The 14,840-nt window shown below is 59.4% G+C and overlaps 1 protein-coding gene across 4 annotated transcripts in view; it reads left to right on the forward strand.

Annotated features, from left to right (window-relative positions):
- The window catches only part of JARID2 (jumonji and AT-rich interaction domain containing 2), a 253,505-nt gene extending 239,680 nt beyond the window's left edge, over positions 1 to 13,825 (forward strand). For all 4 annotated transcript variants that reach the window (XM_021697158.2, XM_021697161.2, XM_021697162.2 and 1 more), the window contains 9 exons: positions 1,136 to 1,254; positions 1,344 to 1,414; positions 2,548 to 2,662; positions 5,073 to 5,178; positions 6,161 to 6,343; positions 6,805 to 6,935; positions 7,455 to 7,638; positions 9,579 to 9,686; positions 12,816 to 13,825. In XM_021697158.2, the coding sequence (XP_021552833.1) occupies positions 1,136 to 1,254; positions 1,344 to 1,414; positions 2,548 to 2,662; positions 5,073 to 5,178; positions 6,161 to 6,343; positions 6,805 to 6,935; positions 7,455 to 7,638; positions 9,579 to 9,686; positions 12,816 to 12,998 (1,200 nt within the window). In that variant the 3' untranslated portion in view covers positions 12,999 to 13,825. The remainder of the gene's footprint in view (positions 1 to 1,135; positions 1,255 to 1,343; positions 1,415 to 2,547; positions 2,663 to 5,072; positions 5,179 to 6,160; positions 6,344 to 6,804; positions 6,936 to 7,454; positions 7,639 to 9,578; positions 9,687 to 12,815) is intronic.
- Positions 13,826 to 14,840: the final 1,015 nt, after the last annotated feature.

The following is a 14,840-nucleotide window of genomic DNA, read 5'->3' on the forward strand; positions in this document are numbered from 1 at the left end:
TGGGATTTATTCTTGGGGCCTTCGACCTCTCCAGGCCGGCCCCCCCTTTGAAAAGCCAGGAGCACCTCTTTGAGCCAAACCGTACGTCGTGACAGCTGGTGCTTGTTGGCTCGGTGTCCTCCTCTAAGTGTGGTTCCAGCTACTCGGGCTGTGCCCAGATCAGGGAAGGTGAGGCTCTGCTCCCGGAATGAAAATTTAATGACAATAGTGCTTCTGAGTTGGGGGAGTTGCCCGAGCAACTCGTTCAGGCAACTTGACCTGTTAGCAAAACTCGTTCCTGAGCCCTGCGCCCCTGCAGTGTGGGTAGGACTCGCTACTGTCACCTGATAGGCATTTAAAGCTGACGGTGTGACATCCCCAACACCCTGTCTGATCTGGTTGGCCTGGTCCGCGGCCCGGCTGGATGTCGTCCTCACTGTTGGTGATTCTAGCCTGCGGCCGCGGCCCACGGCCCCGCAGAGAGGTCAGGATCCCTGGTGGTGGGGGGGTGAGGCCGTGTTCATCAGTCTGAGGATGGGGGGACGTCTTCGCTTCCCTCCTGCCGCTGCCCCCCCCCCCCCCACAAATGACTTCCACCGTCGCCATTTCTGAGCGTATGGCTGAGTCACGTTAAGTGCCTTCACGTTGTTACTTAAGCATCGCCACCATCCGTCTCCAGAAGTTTTCATCTTCCCACACTGAATCTCCTTCCCCATTGAACACTAACAGCCCGGCCCCGGTTCCCGGACGCCAGCATTTTTTCCCTCTGACCCTGACGATGCTGAGTGCCTCCACGCACATGGAATCCTATGGCGCTTGTCCTTTTGCGATTGGTTCATTTCACTCGGTGTGATGCCTTCAAGTTCACGGTCGTAGCCTGTGTGAGAATGACCTTCACCTTGAAGGCCGAGTCCTCTGTAGTACGGATTTTGTGCGCCTGTGCACCCTGGCTGCTCCCACTTAGCTGCTGTGAACACGGGGTACAGGTCTGCTCGAGCCCCTCCTCGGTTCTGGGGACCCGACCCTCGCTGTCCTTCTCTGAGCTCTGCCGGGGGCTCTTGGCGGCGGTCGCGCGGCTGGGCCCTCCGTGGCCCGTGGACATCCCCGTGGCGTGTGCACAGCGGGCCCGCTCACCGGGCCTCTCCTCTCCCCGCAGCAAGAGTACTGGAGGCTAGTGGAAGAGAAGGACTGCCACGTGGCCGTCCACTGCGGCAAGGTGGACACCAACACCCACGGCAGCGGGTTCCCAGTGGGGAAGTCAGAACCGTTCTCAAGGTAATGGGGGGCACGCTCATTTGTGTTTTGGGGACCAGATGGTGTTCTTCCCCGCCAGTCTGTGATGCCGCTCTGCTTTTCCTCTGCAGGCATGGATGGAACCTCACCGTCCTCCCCAATAACACAGGGTCCATCCTGCGTCACCTCGGTGCTGTGCCTGGTAAGCCTGACGTGGCCGCTGTCCTTGTTGTTGTTTTTGAGAGAGAGTGGGGTGGCGGGCAGAGGGAGAGCCCGACCTGGAGCTCGATCCCACCACCACCCACCCACCCTGAGATTGTGCCCCACCCCCGCAGGCGCCCCGAAGTGATCGCTGTCTCTAGGGTCCTGAGGCCTCTGCCTACGGGATCTTGCAGAGCGGGCTTCACCCCACATGACCAGATGGGACAAGTTACCATGCAGAGTAGAAACTTTGGTCTTTAGAAAAAGAGAGGAAAAGGACCGTTGAAGTCCATCAAAAGGTGGGAAGGCGAACCAAATGATAGAATCTAGAAGCTGGGCAGACACATAGTGGCCAGCTTTTCATCTCGAAATTGGTATTTTCAAAGCTAATTTCCTGACTGCATAGGGCTCGTCCAGGCTCCTAAGTGATTGGTTGTGGATAGTAGGGACAGCAGGTGTCCCTGGGGGTTGTGGTCACTGAGGGCTGGGCCCCCTGGAAAAGGCGGCCCCGGGGCCCTCCACACACTGGTGGGGGCGGGTGGGTCCTCAGGGCCTCTGCAAGCGGTTTGGCTTGGCACCTCTGCTGTCCATTCTCTGTCCTGAGGTTCAGCGGGCCCTGGCACGTGGCAGGTGGTTAACGGACAACATTCATCGTGGTCCTGCTCCTTGGGGCATCTTGCTTCCCGACTTGACTCCCAGATTCAGATGTGTGGTGTTTTGTTTTGTTTTTTTTTTTTTAGATTTTATTTATTTATTTGAGAGAGAGAAGACAGAGAGAGCCCGAGCTGGGGGAGTGGGAGAGGGAGAAGCAGGCTCCCCGCTGAGCAGGGAGCCCAATGCGGGGCTCGATCCCAGGACCCTGGGATCATGACCTGAGCCGAAGGCAGACGCTTAACGACCGAGCCACCCAGGCGCCCCCTAAGATGTTTTTTAATACTGTTTTGTAACCGCGTCTACCTTCTTGGCTTCTCTGTGTAGCAAGGAGCACAGGTACCTTGTTCTCACTGGTGGTGTCGGATTTTGAATCCTTTTTCTTTTTTTCCTCCCCATTTGGGAAGAAGACCGGGATTTCGCATTGCCCTGACTCAGAGACCCCGGCGCGGTCCTCTGTAACACCTTTTTCTTCCTCTGCAGGAGTGACAATTCCCTGGCTAAACATTGGCATGGTCTTTTCTACCTCATGCTGGTCTCGAGACCAAAACCACCTTCCCTATATTGACTACTTACACACTGGTGCTGACTGCATTTGGTGAGTACGTCTGCCACTGGGGCACTTGGGTGGGACGGGGAACCACGATTCCGGAACGTTCTGATGCCACCTCTCCCCAGGCAGTCGACAGCCCTGGGGAGCTTGCCTGTGTGTCGGTTGGTCCGCTGCTCCCAGTCAGGCATGGCATTTCTTACCCCCGTCGGAAGCGCTCGAGGTGGCAAGGCTTAGGAGGTTTGAAGGGTTTGGATCGTGAGCCGGGTTGAGCATCTCTTGTGCTTATCGACCGTTTCTGTTCCTTCTGTTTCTTTGAGGACGGTATTTGTTGGTGGTGGTTTTTAGGACATGGTGTCATGTTAGGGGTGAGAACTGTGAGGGGAGTCCCAGAAAGGGGACCAGTCTTGCTGGCTGTGTCCCCAGGCCGCCCCCCCCCCCCCCGTGTGAACCTGTCCCTCTCGAGCCTCGTGTGAGGCCATTTTCAGCGTCCCCACTGCCTGTGTCTCTGATCCAGCATGCTACAGAGAGGAGGGGTCCCTGCTGTGGGAGAGGCCCGGGTGCCCACCCATGACCCTCGCCGGTCAGCCCTCCTGGCCTGGTCCGCGGCTGGCTCTCCGGGCCCTTGCCTCACGGAGCCAGATGGTAGGTGACGGCACATAATCAGCTGTCTTGTCTGACAGGCCAGCAACAGCACATCCGTCCCCCACTAACTGCTTTTATTGTCCTAATGGGGTGATTAGGCATTCTTTACTAAAATAAAGTCTTACAACTAACGTCCTCCCCCCGAGGAGCCCGTGAGTGCAGCAGCCTCGTCATGATGGCTTCCCTGCTCTCGGGCCATGTGCCCACAAGCGTGCTTCGTGTTGGGGCCGGCTGGGAGGGAGGGACCCCTGTGGGGCCTGCCTCCCCAGGAAGGGGGTCCTCAGTGTCCTGTGGGGAGCTAGTGAGGGGCTGCTGGGCCGGGGAGGCCGAGTGGGCTGGAGGCCCAGGACAGAGTGCGTGCCGGCCGCGTCGGGCCTGCTGTTGCCCACGGACGAGCTTGTGGCTGCCCCAGGGCTGGGGTGCACGGGGCTCCACGCAGGCCTGCAACCTGACCTGCCTCGCCCCACAGGGTGGGGGGTGAGATGGGTGTGTTCGGGCATCCGTCCTCACGGCCCGACCATGAGTGAGAGGTGGGCAAGCGTCAGACTCTGTGGGCCTTCGGAAGACCAATTCCTGGAAACCCCACTGCTGGGGAGTAAAGAGGAGGCCGGGATAGGATCAGAGAACTTGATGGTGTGCACTTTTTCGAAAGCATGTGATTTAGGTTGGAAACCCCGGAATTAAGGCACAAATCAGGAACAGGGTATGTTGACATTGAAACAACCTAAGCATTTGTAGAAAATGTGAATGTGGGGATGGCACCCCCGTTCTGAACCAGGATCTAGCCTCTGAGTGCAGGATTTCCCCACAGACACCAGTGCTGAGGGCCGGCCGGGGCCCTGGGGGATGCTGCAAGTTTGGAGCTGGTTGTGCCGGGGGCAGGGACTGCTGATGTGAGCCTCCCGACTGTCACCCTGCTTTGATTTTTACTGGAGGTTTTCGTTGGCCCGTGGCCTGGTCGGACCATTCCGGGAGTGTGTTCCTGGTGGGCCCTCCTCGGATACTGGTGACCCATGCCCTGCTCCCCCATGACGCAGTGAGGGTCTGGAGTCTCCTGTCGGTTCAGTTCTGCCTACGTCTCCAGCCTTCTCTCCCCCTCGCCATCCCGGTCAGCTCCTCAGCTGCAGCCAGAAGGGTCCGCGCTGTCCCCTGCCCTTGGCCAGGCCCCCCACCTGCCTGCGAGGCTTGCCCGATGCGGCCCTCTGGCGCTGCTCTCCTGGGCGCCAAGCCAGCTGGGCCAGGCCCCGGGCTTGCTGGGTTCTGGCACACGGCGCCCTCGGTGGGGCCGGGCCTGCTCCCCCATTTCAGAACTTCACACCGCTGAGGTGTCCTTGTAGCGTGGGCCGTGAGGCTGCGCACGGACAGGCTCGACTCCTTTCCTGTGTTTGGAGGACGGCGGAGTTCGGCTGCCGCAGCCCTCCCCTGCCTGGGGGACTGGCGCCCTTGTCCCGCGGCGCCTTCTGCAGGCGTAGGGCACGCACCAGAGGCCGGTGGGCTCTGCACGTGTGTCTGGATCTGATTTATAGGGGGCTTTAAACGTCCGGTTTGGGTTTGAAGGGTTTTTGGCTCACCCATAGGTCAGCTCTGCGTAAGAGGAGCGTGTTCGCCCACCGCGGCTGCTGTGTGGCCCTGGGAAGTGGGGCGCCAGTCCCTGGTCCCCGGAGCGCGTCCCTCCTCCTGTACTCCGAGGTCGCTCTGCAGGCCTGTGTTCGCTCCGTTCCCCGAGGGAGGGTGTGGGGTGGGGCCCGCTGTGCTCCCCAGGCGGAGGGTCCTTGTCAAGGCTCTGCTCTGCCCGTGTTTCCAAACACCCCAGGTATTGCATTCCTGCTGAGGAGGAGAACAAGCTCGAGGACGTGGTCCACACCCTTTTGCAGGCCAACGGTACCCCCGGGCTGCAGATGCTGGAAAGCAACGTCATGGTAGGCCCCTCCGCCTGGGCCTGCAGACCCGGGCCGCGGACGTTTGGGCGCAGCGGGGATTCGGGGTAGTTGGATAAAGTCACTTTCTTTGCTGACCTGCCCCTCAGAGGCAAAGACGACATTGAAAAGTCAACCCTCCAGGGATCTGCCCCAGCCTAAATGTCCTCTTTTATGAAAACCAAACTAGGGAAGTGTTTTCCTCAGATTGCACAGAACTCCGGGCCAGACGTCCACGGGCCCTTGGACTCTGGTTCAGGGCCTGCTTGTGTTGTAAGTGCAGAACGGGGTGTTCTGGGGGGCAGGGTCTCGGGCTCGCATCGGGCCCCCCTGCGGGCCACCTAGGTGACTGGGCTGCTGGTCGTGAGGCTTTTGACCCCGTTTTCAGGAAGGTCTTGGGCCTTTTGAGTTCCTGGGAATCTAACTTCAGCCTTGAGCTGTGTTCTCTGGCCTCTGCTGACCTCTGCCTCCGTCTGCTGTCGCTGCTGGGCCCACCTCACTCTGGGTGCGGCGCAGAGAAGGGGAGCATCAGCCCCTCTGGGGGTGCTGGGCCCAAGCCCCCCAGCCCGCACTGCTGCGCCCACCTGGTTCCAGAGGCCACGTGGGTAGCCCCCGGCGGTGTATATGTATCCCGTTTGGGGACACCGCCACGGGACAGGGCTGTGTACTCCCAGTGGCCGCACCCCTGTGTGAACGTGGTGTCACTCGCCAGCCAGTACCCATTTAGAACTTTGTTCTTCTTTGAGGAATTATGTGTGTTCCCTAAAGGAGAAGCAAACCCTTAATACAAAACAATCTATTTCCTGGCACGCAGGCCCCTTTGAAGCCCTGATCTCCCCCCCCCCCCCCGCCCCACACACACAGGTGTGCGTGTTAACACACCTGCTGGGTTGAGGCCGTGTCCCAGGGCGGGGGCGCCGTGAGCAGCAGGTCATGGTTGGGGGCAGCTGCAGGGAGTGCGCCCCAGCCCAGCCTGTCCCCCTAGATCTCCCCGGAGGTGCTGTGTAAAGAGGGGATCAAGGTGCACAGGACCGTGCAGCAGAGTGGCCAGTTCGTCGTCTGCTTCCCGGGCTCCTTTGTGTCCAAAGTCTGCTGCGGCTACAGCGTCTCGGAGACCGTGCACTTTGCCACCACCCAGTGGACGAGTATGGGCTTCGAGACGGCCAAGGTGAGGCTGGCCGAACCCCCTGCGCACCCCGCTGCGTCGCTGCGCGTGGACCGTGTGGGAGTGCACACCGGCCAGGGAAGGGGGAGCTGCAGAGGATCCCTTTGAGACCTTTAACTGGCAGCTGGGGAGGGGAGGGTTCCTGTAGGAGAGGGGAGTGAGTATCGTGAACGATTTTCAGTTGTTATTGACCCACACACGGTATCGGGAAGACGGTACAAAAGAAGTTTAAGGTCAAACTTAAAATGGGTAGAAAATCTGCACCCATTTTAAAGTGGTGGCACGCACCTTGCGGCGGCCGCCCCGACCGAGGACTTTTTCCGCTCTCTGCTGCCGTTCCCCGGGGCGGGCGGATGGACAGGATTGTGGCAGGACTTTCAGTTGCTTTGAATCCACCTGGAATTCACAGTTCGGGAATTCAGATAGCCCGCGCGTCCCCTGAGGGGCTGTGTCGCCTCTTGCAGGAAATGAAGCGTCGCCATATAGCTAAGCCATTCTCCATGGAGAAGTTACTCTACCAGATTGCACAAGCGGAAGCGAAAAAGGAAAACGGCCCCACTCTCAGTACCATCTCCGCCCTTCTGGATGAGCTCAGGTAACTTGGGTCTGGCTCCCGGGAGCCCCTGATGCGGGGGGGCGGTGGCGGTGCGCCCGAGGGCTGCAGACGGAGGCAGGTCCCGCGCGGGGATCCCCGGCCGGCGGGGGAGGCTTTGGGAGCGTGGTGGGTTCTCTTTCCTCTGTCCTCTCCGGCCTGAGGCTTGATGTTTGGGGTCGGCAGCTAGGGGAGCTTAGTCCGCTGGGGAAAGGGGTGGAGGCGGGCCCTGGGCGGACTGCCCGGATCCCAGCAGTGTGCGGCCGTGGAGAGATGCGACCCGGGGCCTCGAGATGCCGCCACGTCGGGTGCCCCCCACTCGCTGTCCCCGCGCCCCTGCTGGCGACCTGGCGCCGGTCTCCGGAGCCCCTGCGGTAGACACGGCGCCAGGGCTCTGCCTCCTCCGGAAGCTCCTTCTTGGCCTCCCCCCGGGGCTTCCAGAGCCCCGTGCCCTCCCGTGCGCCCGCTAGCCCGCGGGTTTGCGCCGCGGCGCCCTGACGGCCCGCCCCTCTGTGCGCGCAGGGATACGGAGCTGCGGCAGCGGCGGCAGCTGTTCGAGGCCGGCCTCCACTCGTCCGCGCGCTACGGCAGCCACGACGGCAACGGCGCCATGGCGGATGGCAAGAAAAAGCCTCGAAAGTGGCTGCAGTTGGAGACGTCGGAGAGGAGGTGTCAGGTCTGCCAGCACCTGTGCTACCTGTCCATGGTGAGCCCGGGGGAGGCCTGGCCTCGGGCCTGCAGGGGTCTGCTGTGGCCGCGGCCAGGGGCTCGGTCCCCGCCCTGCCCGGCCGGCCCCAGCTGCTGCTCAGGGGAGGGGTCGTGGGGCGCGTTCGCAGCCTCGGCTCCTGTCAGGTTCCAGTCTAACGACTCAGAAACGTGTCTGGGGAAGACAGGTTTCTGAGCAGCAGCGCAGCTCCTGGTCTCTGGCGGGAGCCGCTTCTGGGCCGACGACCGCAGGCCCTTGGGGCTCCTCTGCCCCCGCCCTGGGACCTCAGGTGCCTCCCGAAAGGCCCGGCGTCCGCAAGCTTAGGACTAGCGGGCCGGGCGGGGCCGGGCCGGCCGCGTCCACAGCAACCACACCGCCCGTTTTACCTCCGGGCGCTCCGGACTTAAGGGGGCTGCTCCTCCGATTTTTCTGCCCTACGACAGCCCCAAAGTGGTACGCACGCACTAGAAACTGGACTCCAGGTTTTAGTTTTGAGGCCGCTTCCCCCCCCCCCCGCCCCAGCCGTGCGGCCGTGGCCGCGGCGCCCGCTCCGACCACCACTCTGCCCTCGGGTTCAGTGCAGCATTCGGGGGACTGCGACACGCCGGGCCCTGCGCGAGCGGGGTAGGCCGGGCGGCGGCGTCCGGGGGCCGCAGCATTCCGTGCATTTTCCGCTTGAGGATATTTTGAACTCGGTGGGTTTATCAGGACGTGATCCTCTCCTAAGTCAAGAAACATCTGTATTTTCTTCTGTCTGGTCCGTCTTTTCCAAGGTTCTTCTAGAAAGATAAAATCTAGGGTCATGCTCTCTCAGAGAAAGTGCTAAGCATTTCCCCAAGTCTTAAAACCATTGGGTGAGCGGCACTTGGGAAAGCTGCGGGCCCCGAGCGCATCCTGTTGTGTCGGCCGGAGCCGCTCCCGTGGGGGACAGCCCCGTTATTTCCCACGAGCCCCAGTGGCGCAGTCACGACCTCCATGTGGGGCCCGCTGGTTCCTGTGGGTTTGTGCTCAGGCTGTTGTGCGGACGGGCGGGCCCTGAGAGATGTTGCCAGGCATTTCCTAGCAGCCCCAGTGTTGTTTCCAGAAAGCATAGATCCACCTGAATTTGTATGTAAAAACAGGTTTTATTTTACAATTTTCATTGCTTGGATTAGTCAGAAGTTTTGTGTTTTTGTTTACGGTTTCCTCTTTTTGTCTATTTCTGTGCTTGGCCTGAGTGTCTTTAAAAGGTGAGGGCTTTCTTCCTGTGTTAGTGCCTCCCTCCTGCAGCTCGTCGTACAGCTGCTTCCCCTGCATCTTTATGAAAAGGCTTGTCAGCCTCTTGCATGTCCTGTGTTAAGGCAGCATATTCCCTTTCTCTGCTCGGGAGAGCAGGACTAGGGGCCAGGGCGAGGGGCGAGGACCCCCACACCACCCTGCTGGCCGTCCGGGCTCCTGTGTGCCTTGGGCACGCGCGTCCACGCCGCGCACGTCGGGGCTGCAGATGGTGCGGAACGCGTGGTTGGAGTGTCGGGGAGCTGGGTAACCAGCGGAGCTGATGGGGCACGGAGCCGCAGGGGGACAACGTCCGGGGGCGTCCCTGCACAGCACTCCAGACCCACGCTGCCACGTCGCGTCCCGCCCTGGTTCGTGTAGTCGCCGTCTCGGAAGCCCCAGAAGCCGAGCACTCACAGGCGTCGCGTTCTTCTTGGGTCCTCTCCGGCCTGTGGGTGGCAGAAACCCGGCGGACGGGAGGCCCCCGCGCCCGTCAGTGCACCTCAGAGATGGGCATTTATTCACTTCCTAGTTGGAAGTGCTGCTCCAGGCGCCTGCTTCCGGCTTTTCATCGTTGCCCGGCAGTTGCACGTCCCGGGCACCCCGTCGGCCTGGGCGACAGCGCGGGGACAGGCCGCAGCAGAGCTCCGACGCCCCGCCCCTCAGGCCTGGCGCTCTTCCCGCAGGTCGTGCAGGAGAACGAGAACGTGGTGTTCTGCCTGGAGTGCGCGCTGCGCCACGTGGAGAAGCAGAAGTCCTGTCGAGGGCTGAAGCTGATGTACCGCTACGATGAGGTCAGTGTGCGCTGCGGGCACGCCTTCGGAGCGGGGCCTGCGGGGCACGGCGACTGTCCCCTGCTCTCCTGGGCTGCGACGCACTCGCCGCACGGCCCGACTTGGGGATGGAGAGTAGCGTAGGTCCAGCTTGTGTCCGACCTGACCTGGAGGATCCCAGGGACTAAGCTCAGAAATGCCTTTACTTTTACGAACTCCCATTCATTCCGGGTTTCTTCGTCCTGGTAACGGTAGCTCTGTAGCCGCGAGCCCGCTGCCCATCTGCCCTGCGTGGGGGCCTGGCCCAGCCCCGTACAGCATCTCGGCAGTGGCGGCCGCCGGGGCCTCCGCTCACCCCGGTGGGCTGGGCTAAGGAAACGAGGGACAGTGCCGTCCCCCACGGCAGGGGCTGGGGTGCAGATCTGAGGGGTCGGCGGGGGGCGCGGGCCACCTGTGCACGTTCATCCCAGGACAGACGAAACCCGGGGGCCTGGTTGTGGTGCATGGGGGGCCTCAGAGCCAAGTCTCTGGTCTCGGTTTTGTAAGAGAAGCCTGATTCTGGGGCTCTGGGGACAGGGCCGCCTTCCCTCGCTGCGCCCCGCGGAGCTCCTGAGACACAAGGGAATTAGCCCTGTCCTTCCGCCGGCTCCGTGTCCCTTCCCCCCAGTGGGCGGTCTGCAGGGGTCTGGCAGGGCCCGCGTGCGGGAGACTCCCCTGCGTCCGTCCGTGCCCGTGTCCCGGGAATGAGCATGTGCCAGGTCGGGAGGCGGTGGGAGTGCTTTGCGGGGCCGCCTGCCTTGTGTGGGCTGCAGACTGCGCTGGCCTCTTCCGTCCCGTCTCCAGTTGAGAACCGGGGTGCGCCCCCAGCAGGGCACGAGGCCAAGGGCCAGCTCTGGAAGCTGGGAGCCGGTTTTGTCCTCTTCAGGGGCCTCAGTGGACACTCGGGGCCTTTTTCTTTTGGCATCCAACTCCACAAGTCCCGTCCACCTTCCAGATGCATCCCGGGCCTGGTCGGTTCCCGTCGCTTCTGTGCCTCCGTCCTTGTTCGAGGGGCCGTGCTTTCGTGTTCCCTGTGGTCCTTTCCTCCGTCCCTTGCCCTGGCCCTGTGAGAGCTGCCCGTCGTCCTCAGGGGCGGACACCATCCACAGCCCCGGCTCTGTGGCTCGGTTGTGGCCGCAGACGGCAGTGCGGGCAGAGATGGGAGCGGGTGCCCCCGGCCCGGGGCCATCCCCACACAGGCAGCAGGCCCGCGCCTCTGCGCCTCACCCCGCAGCCTCCCGGGGTGCACGGCCCTGCCCCTCAGACGCACCGCTCACCTTGTGACGGCCCCAGAGCCCTTCCTGGGGGCCCCCCTTTCCAACAGCAGTGGTGCTCTATCACCTGTCCTGGGCAGCACACGCCCGTCCGCCAGGACCTCGCGTTGTGTCTTGGGGGGGGTGTCTCCCTCCCACAGACCCCCTCCCCGCGGAGCCTCTGTCCTGTGCCCTGCGGCTGCTTCTGTGGGAGGTGACTGTCCTCACATCCCACACGGCGGAGCCCCAGGCGGGACTGGGCGGGGGGGGGGGATGGTGCATCCACGGGGCTCAGGCTGTGGGCCCTGGGGGGGGGAAGCCTTCGGTTAATGGGATGGAAAAGCTGAAAATAGACAGGGTCTCGTTTTTAAAGTGGGAGCTTGAAGGCAGCAGGCGCTCTGGCCTCCCTGATGCTTCGTGTCGGCAGCAGATGCCGAGCCCGGGCCGGTGAGCTCACGGGGCGCCGCCACCCGGCCGTGAGGCTCTGCAGAACGTGGGTTCTCCCATCTCTGCCCGTCTTGGGTAGCCAGGTGTTGTGTGGGACCAGAACACTGGACAGAGAATCACATCTGTCGGGTCCTTCTTGAAGCTTAATGGTTTTGATGAGTAAGAAGGGCATTCGAAGCCGCCTCCTTTGCCAGCGGCCTCATCTTGGTAAATCTGAATCCGTTCCTTCTCGGGTTGGTGTGTGTGGTATGTGTGTGTGTGTGTTCATTCGTTCCCTGGTGTGTGTGTGTGTGCGTGTGCACGCACGTTGTTCCCTGAGGAACTACTCACTCTGGGTTGGGTATTAGAAATGGCTTGTGAGGACCCTGCAGGTCCCGCAAGGCTGGTCAGGCCTCCTGGGCTGCCTGAGGGAGCCGCCCAGGGAGCCGCCGGGCCTTCCTGGCAGCCGTCTGGTGGGACGCAGGTGGGACGCAGGGAGGGCGCTGCCTGGCCCCGTGCTGCCAGGAGGCTTCGGCCACTTGGAACCAGGTTTTAAAGAAGCTCCTCTATTTACCCTCGATTAGGTTTGCCATAAAGTGCTTTTAAAAACGGCCAGAGACGGCGCTTTCATACACGGGCGGCCCTGCTCCTTCCAGGGTGCTTTTCACCTTCTTTCCAGATGGTTTTCACTTCCCCTTTGAGACCTTCCACCCCTGTGATGAGAGCCTCCTGGTGCTGGAGGGCCAGCCTGGGACGCCTTTGAGTAAAGGAAAGGCCTCTGCCGCCCCCATGTCCACATGGTTTCCTCCATCCCTGGTCCAGGGCAGGTGCTCATGACATGCAGGCTAGGCCATCTGCCATTTTGATAATTTGGCGCATGGTTTCTTGTAAAACTGGATGGTTTGGGAGTTCACATTCTCGAGGCCAGCGCCTGGGTGGACAGGCTGCCCTCACCGGGGTGGGAGTACCAGCATATCGATGAGCAGACCCGCTGAAGGGAGGCTAGAGTATCAGGCTGGAGGGCCGCCGCCCCCCCCCCCCCCCCCAACGCCCGATGCAGGCTGAGCCGGGCTCACAGGGCCCACAGCGCCCGCTGTTGTCCACGCTTGTGTGGGCGGCTGTGGCTCGGCGGCGAGGGGGCCGCCGTCCTCCCTGCTGCCTGTAGTCACGGGACTTCATGGATGTTAAGCTGCCAGGGAGGGGGCCTCACTGTCCCTGAGCGATGTTCTCACTGGTTCTCGCGCTGCCGCTCAGAAGGGCCCAGGGAGCCGTCTGGGGCCTCGCCCAGCTTCCAGGAAGCACGCTTGGAGGGGCCCCTCGGCTGTCCCAGGCTCGCTGTGCGATGGGGAGTCGGTGCCAAGCGTCCCCTGGGCGGTTCTGGGACGGTGGTCTTCTGGTTTCTTAATTCTCTCTCCCTTTCGACCCGGAACAGGAACAGATCATCAGTCTGGTCAATCAGATCTGTGGCAAAGTATCTGGTAAGAACGGCAGCATTGAGAACTGTCTCAGTAAACCTACACCAAAAAGAGGGCCCCGCAAGAGAGCGACCGTGGACGTGCCGCCATCCCGGCTTTCATCCTCCAGTTCATCCAAAAGTGCTTCGAGCTCGTCGTGAAGATGCCAACACCCGTGTCGACTGATATATATTTTTTTGTAATTATTATATTCTAGTTTGGAGTACTTGCTGTAGGATTCAAGCTGTCTTTGCACTAGCTCTAAAGAAGATTTTCTTCTGGTTTTAGAGAACTAATTTTGTTTTAGCATTAAACTGTTGAACTTTTTTTTGTACTTAGAATACCTAGATACTGCAGTCAGATTTTTGAAACTGCCGTATATTCACTGTTTTAAAAACCCTTGAGGGGCTGTATTAATTTGTATTGCCCCTGTGGCTGAAAAACGCCTTTTCGGTTTTTTGTTTTGTTTTTTTTGTTTTGTTTTGTTTTCTTTGGTAACTTGGGGGAAAAAAGGCTTTTTAACCCATTTTTGAAGAGGGTGAAGTTTGGAGAACAAATTTTAAAACCATCAGTCATGTGAGCAGATTTTTCTAGAGAGGAAAAGGGATAGGAGACACACACACACACAAAACTTGAAAAGAAATGGCTTTACTCTGGCTGTCTTTTCTTCTGTCATGTGCAAAATGAGTTTGTAGTTTTTAAAACCGGAGAACCCCCATGTTGTGTCTTGGGGAGGTCATGGCAGCTGAAGGCGGACGTAGTTTCCTAACCCGAGGCAAAACACGAAGAGGAGCGCCGAGGTTCTCTTTACCAGCACATCACTATGCATCTGTTTTTGGGAAAGAGGAGAGCGAGAGAAGACGACTGCCTGCCTTGGAGGGGGTCACGTGAGGGACACCTGTGCCTGATTTCATTAGGAAATCCATTCTGTTATTTTTTGGTGCTGTTGGCTACTTTTATCAAAAACCCTTCAATAGCATCCTTAAGAAAAACAAAAAAAGGAAAAAAAAAAGTGATCGAAGCCGTAAGTGCTTCTTTGTCCTAGATGTGCAATCTTTCTAACATTCCGTCTCCATCTCACTGCTTGTTCCCCACCTTCACGCGTCAGCATTAATCTCTCTCTTCAGTTCGTCTCGTTGACGGTCACACTCAAAGCCACTAGGAGGTCTGCAGTTCTGTTTGAATGTGAAAATGCATTTGCGCTCATCTTGTCTATTTTTTCTCTTCATGTTGTAACAAAAAGAAAGAAGAAAAAAAAAAAGAATCCCATCCCTTTTGTACATACGCCTGTAAATTGTTTTAAATACTTGAGCCTTTTTCTCGGTGGGGGGGTGGGGAGGGCGCGAAGACAAGATGAAGAAAAGCCTTACGTTTCCGTTTCTTCATCGGGTGGATTGGATGCTTACAGGGTTTTTCTTGTAACATTTATAAGTGCTGCTTACATCACTGAACAACAACAACAAAATAATAATGGAGTAGCTGTTGCCCTTCTCCGGTTGTGTGTACAGTATGTGTGGAATAAAAAAGGGAACTGTTTTCACAAGCTGTTCTTTGTTTCGTAATTGGACCCACCGAGCCCGTAGCTGCCCCTGTTGCACTGAGCTTGTCAGCGGGACTGTCAGGAGCGTCCTGTGCTACACTTTGTTGGTTGTTGTTGCAGAAGACTGAACTGTTTTTGGAATATTTAACAATTACATAAACAGAGTCAAGTGTTTTCCAATGTGGTTGTCCGGTTTTTATGGCCTTGCTGTGTACTTTCCCTCTTTTTGACAGTAAACTCTGCCTCTGGCTTACAGTTTGACATTAATTTATTAGCGCTGCTCTGCACCCCTCCTGCGGGAGGGAGGACTTCATGTTGTTGCCAGTTTTTTGTTTACTTTTCAGGTTTGTACTACAAGGTTTAATAATAAAAGTTTTTTGGATATTTGTCTGTCTTGTGGAAGATGAATGAATGAAACGAGGTCGCTCTTTTCTGGTCAACCCCCCCCCCCCCCCCCCCCCCC

The sequence above is a fragment of the Neomonachus schauinslandi genome, chromosome 8 (genome assembly GCF_002201575.2).
Source record: "Neomonachus schauinslandi chromosome 8, ASM220157v2, whole genome shotgun sequence".
Lineage (NCBI taxonomy): Eukaryota > Metazoa > Chordata > Mammalia > Carnivora > Phocidae > Neomonachus > Neomonachus schauinslandi.